Genomic DNA, 5,000 nt, shown 5'->3' on the forward strand with positions numbered 1-5,000 from the left:
AAAAATACTACAAATCCCAAGAGCGGAGGGATTAGGAACAGAAGAAGATGCCAAAAGACAAACACAGAAGAGCAATATCAGATCAAACGGACATATAATGTTCCAAAATTGTTACTATACGTTGCATTTTGCGTTTTCATTGCCAAACTTAGTTAATATACATGCCTGTTTGACATGAAGAGCCTGACAGCCCTGCTGGACAGAGGCAGGTAAACGGAGCCGTACAGGTTCCACCCTTTGTAGCACAGCCAGGATCACATTCAGCTACAACATTACACAAAGACATCATCACAACTGAAAGCATGATTAAATTATACCAAAATGCGTTACGTGTTGCACATTGAGATCCCGTCCATCCGGACACGCACTGGCATAGCTCCGGACTCGCACACGTTCCAGAGTTCTTGCAAGTAGACGAGCACACAGCTGCAATCAACGCATTCATAATCACAATGTTTACTGATTTATGATCACGCGAGCACTCACGTTTGCATGTGTTGCCTACAGGCGAGTATCCAGAACAACAGAAGTACTTCGTTTGGTATGTCATCGAATATACTGTTTTGTACCTAGTTCTATACCGAACCCTAAAAATTAAGACGATGGTGTCATCTGCCAACTAGACAGTGAGTAACTCAATGGGACTCACCGTGTGACTGTGCAGGAAAACCAGCCCCAGATATCCCAACACCGCGTTCTGGACCTCTCGGTGAAACGTTCCGTCGTAGTAACTCTCACAGACAGTATTTGGCTGCAAAACGTTTGCCAACAATCAAAAGTATTATTTATTTGTATTTCACAACGTTAAGCGACTATCAAGGGATCAAAAGTTAGTGTGGAACGCGCAAAACCGTGAAGTAGGCGTGGCTTCGCATCCAAGAATCCACTAAGCCTACACTGTACGAGTGTACACTTCACATTGCTGAGCAGAATGCGAGTGTTTATCGTCCCAAAACGAGATGGTTTATATTAACATTGTTTGCAAATAGAGGTCCCTTGATCTGTAATTAGCACGTGATTGCCAGATCGCTTGTAGGTTGCAATTCTAGTTGTCGCCGATAGATTATACAAACAAGCGCATACTCATAACTATCAAGCAACAGGATTGACACAACTCCGTGACCTGCAAAGCTCTCTGGCCAGTTAATGAACTACTAGACTAGTATACATACCTGACACGAGCGGTGCATACGTTGGAGCCAGTGAGACTGGCAGCGCATTGCGTGCAAAGAACCGTTAGCAACAAGACAATCGCTGACGCTCTCTCTACTCCCAAATACAGAGAAAACTTCATGGTTCAGTGAATGACAAATCCCCGTACATACCAATTGCGTAATAGACTACGCCCTTCTGTTTGTGCTCGTAGCCAGCCCCTCCCACTTTTCAATCCATTGTTACATTGCTGCTACAGGGGCCGATACAAAAGTGTGAAGGAAGTGTAGATGTTTTCGCGAATCAGGATCCGCTAAGTTCTAGCCGACGGAGTGTATATACAATAGAGCAATTGATTAATTCAAATGCCATGTACATGCAGTAATGTACAAGTTTGGTGTTTTCAAGTTCACGCAAATGCTATAAACGGTACTATTTCTTTCAATAATTAATTAACTCATATTAATTAAATCACATATATTAATTAATTAATCAAATTTTCGTATGCTTGAAATGAACGCTTAGTTTATGCACCGACAGCGTCAGATCAGGTATTAATATCAACATTTCGAAATAATATCAGTCGAGTTTGCCTTGATATCAATTTATATATCCTGAGTGCGAGCCTGTATCATACTAAACTCTAGGGTAATCTATTTGACAGTAGCAAAAGCGTGTTCTGTTGCTGTACGTCATCTATCACATACATCATCAATGACTGCTGAGTTCTACATTACAAACACTAAATTGATGGACAAGACCAAGACAATGAAACTTGGGGCAACCATGCTGACAACTGTATATATAACAATAGCGTTAGTTACATCAAAAATTATCATAATTAATAAATTAATTAAAAGTAAATTTAAAATTAATTAAATAAATAATCAATAATTAGATAGTAAATACATATAATAATTAGGTAAATGTATAATGGTAAATTAAACAAATAAATTACGTCAATACACACATAAAGAAAAAAAGTTGAACATCACAAAAAATCCTTACAAATTGTAAATCCAAAAGATAATTTTTAAGAATTTTCTAAGCTTACCGTATTGACACTTGACCTTCACTTGACACAAACATAGCTCAACATATCACCATCATCTTTGCTTCGTTAGGTCTGATAGTGCTTCCTACCTTGCGGTGTCCGCACGCTTTCTTCGTTTTATTACTATCATCAGTATAATAGACAAGGCCACAAGAATCACGGCTGCACCACCTCCAACACCTCCCCATATAACAGATTAGTCTTTTGCCTTTCCCTGCTCTGCCTTTGACCCTCTTGAGATTACAACTGCAATATACAGCAATTTAGACATGAATGATTTGACGTGTAAAATGGCGCAATACCGGTGTCTTGACAGTTCTCACCGGCCCAAGACTGGCCCTCTGGACAAGCACAAATTCCTGTCTCCAGGTCACATATTCCGACTAGACATTCCTCGCTGCAAGTTAGTGTACATCCAACGCTGTGGAAACCAATCTCACACACTTAAGTGACATGATCTTCGTCCTTAGCAACTCAAAAAAAGTAACACAAAGTTTGCATACTAGCTTCGCAATCGTCTCTTGTGCGTCCGCTGGGGCACAGGCAGCCAGATTTTTTGTCACACACTGCATCTACTTGCTCACATTGGCAATCTTGACAGCCGACTCCAAATGTACTGTCCGGACATTCTTAACAAAAAACTGTAGATGTCGAACAGCAACATGGTAAGAGTTAAGCGGGAAGGGTGTGGCTATGTGATACTAGTGCGCGCGCGCGTGTGTGTGTGTGCGTGTGTGCGAGTCTGACTGTGTAAGAACGCATGTCAAGGAAAGTTAGCTAACAGAGTGCCAGTTTGCTGATGACGGAGCTCTTATTTCATTACCAAAATCAGGCGCAGAGAGGACAGCAGTGGAGTACCAACAAACAAGCACTGATTCTGGGTTGACTGTAGCATACTCAAACAAACACATGGACGTTAACAGGAAGACTTGTTGAGAAAAGTTAGGGTTAGGGTTAGGGTTAGGGTTAGGGTTAGGTCAGAAAAGTAACACAAAGTTTGCATACTAGCTTCGCAATCGTCTCTTGTGCGTCCGCTGGGGCACAGGCAGCCAGACTTTTTGTCACACATTGCATCTACTTGCTCGCATTGGCAATCTTGACAGCCGACTCCAAATGCAAAAGTAGTCTGAGCACAATGACATCACAATGGCGGATGTGGGAGGTGATCGAGGAGACTGCATCTGAAAAAGTGAAGAAGAAAGTCTGCAATGGTTAGGACATCTTACAATAATGTCAGCCCATAGAATACGAAAGCAATTCCATTTGGATGTTTTGCCCCAACCCAGCTCCAGGTTTCGAAGAAGAGATAGAGAGATGTGATAGGAATAGGCCCAACAGAGATTTTAGTGTCTGTGAGAAGGAGAAGGAATGGTATGATGAGGCTGTGAGGTCGAGAGCGGGGTGGAGTACATTTGAAATGTTGCAAAGAGATACTAGTGGTATGTGTTCCAGTGGCAGCCAAGGATGTGATGTGTGAGGTGTGCTATAGAACCCTTTGAAGACAGGGGCACAAGTGTGTGGACGAGAGACAGAAGCCTTTAAGAAAGCGCTATAGTGCAGACCCGTGGCAGCATTGATTCGGATGGTTCTGGAGTGGAGAATGTTTTGCGGCATTCATAGATGTGTAAAAGAAACCTAAAACTTATATATAACGTATATATAACACGACGACTTCAAAGCAACCGCGCCAGACTCTATTTTTCGCGGAAGTATGATGCAAGAAAAGGGTCTAGCTACGCGAGACTATGTCAAACCTATTACCGTTTAACTGACTTCGGTTAAAATCACAAATACAAATTTTAATTACCGTGGTAACAACACTGCGCTCGTCCCAGATAAATATTAATAAAAAATGTTTACTAAAATTTATAGCTTTAAAGTTTGTGAGAACCGAGAAAAGTTCGAAAGCCGCAGAACGTGGCATTATATTGTTTGGGCGTTTCAGTAAACAGCGCTAAACAGGCAAAGAGCAATAGGACTTACGCATTATATCAAATTTGAGTAAAGTGAATAGTGGCCTGATATTGTGTTAGTTAATTTCGTACCTCTTTATTCAATGATATACACATTCGTTGCAAGATTTGATATGTTACTGAATCTTGTTCATTGCATGAGCCTTTGGTCATGTCTATTTCTGGTGTGTTTCGTCTTCTTGTTTCAAATCGTAGCTATCTGCACATACCGTTACAACGTTTGCGCGGTTCTCTTCGTCGTCTACGCCGACACATTCTAGATCTGCGAACTAGAAGCAATGGTCGAATATTGGGACCTTCGGACGCTGTAAGTGTTACCTTCAAAATAGAAGATCAAAAGGGTAGAATGCACGATCTACTTGGGGCATATATACCTGCGTGTAAGAAGACCTGTTGGAGTACACAAAGGCTGTTCCTAACGATCCTAAGAAGGTCAATATGGATATGGTCCACTGGGTTAAACCTCAATCTCATTAGCACCTTCTATGTAAAAGGTCAACGCGAGCGGAGAGTAGTAGATATACATAAATACCTACAGATGTACGTACCTAGCACTGGAGAGACATACGTAACAGCAGTCAAAGTCTTCAACCATTGATTGACGCATGATCTGAATGCCACCCCAATCACGGAATGCTGGCTACACTGTTACTTCTGACCTCTCAACAATAAAGAATGTACTACACAATTCAGCTGTAAACGACAGTCAAAAAGACATTGATCTAAGCACACGTATACACAAGAAGATTGCTAAATTAGTAAGTGATTTGTAAAATACTAAGATTTTTGCTAATTAATTAAAGCACATTGCGCACATGTAA

At 41.2% G+C, this 5,000-nt stretch overlaps 2 protein-coding genes across 2 annotated transcripts in view; both read right to left on the reverse strand.

The window, feature by feature from the left end:
* LOC134180807 (multiple epidermal growth factor-like domains protein 10) overlaps window positions 1–2,594 on the reverse strand; it is a 9,546-nt gene extending 6,952 nt beyond the window's left edge. Inside the window, exons 1-7 of the mRNA XM_062647991.1 lie at window positions 2,509–2,594; window positions 2,296–2,452; window positions 1,173–1,405; window positions 650–751; window positions 487–587; window positions 331–426; window positions 166–264 (exon numbers count right to left, since the gene is read on the reverse strand). Of these exons, the coding sequence (XP_062503975.1) occupies window positions 166–264; window positions 331–426; window positions 487–587; window positions 650–751; window positions 1,173–1,294 (520 nt within the window). The 5' untranslated portion in view covers window positions 1,295–1,405; window positions 2,296–2,452; window positions 2,509–2,594. The remainder of the gene's footprint in view (window positions 1–165; window positions 265–330; window positions 427–486; window positions 588–649; window positions 752–1,172; window positions 1,406–2,295; window positions 2,453–2,508) is intronic.
* Window positions 2,595–4,769: 2,175 nt separating this feature from the next.
* The window catches only part of LOC134180808 (multiple epidermal growth factor-like domains protein 6), an 18,970-nt gene continuing 18,739 nt past the window's right edge, over window positions 4,770–5,000 (reverse strand). Inside the window, exon 41 of the mRNA XM_062647992.1 lies at window positions 4,770–5,000. This exon is cut by the window's right edge and continues 372 nt beyond it. The gene's annotated coding sequence lies outside the window, so the exon portion shown is untranslated.

Source organism: Corticium candelabrum, chromosome 6, assembly GCF_963422355.1.
Source record: "Corticium candelabrum chromosome 6, ooCorCand1.1, whole genome shotgun sequence".
NCBI lineage: Eukaryota > Metazoa > Porifera > Homoscleromorpha > Homosclerophorida > Plakinidae > Corticium > Corticium candelabrum.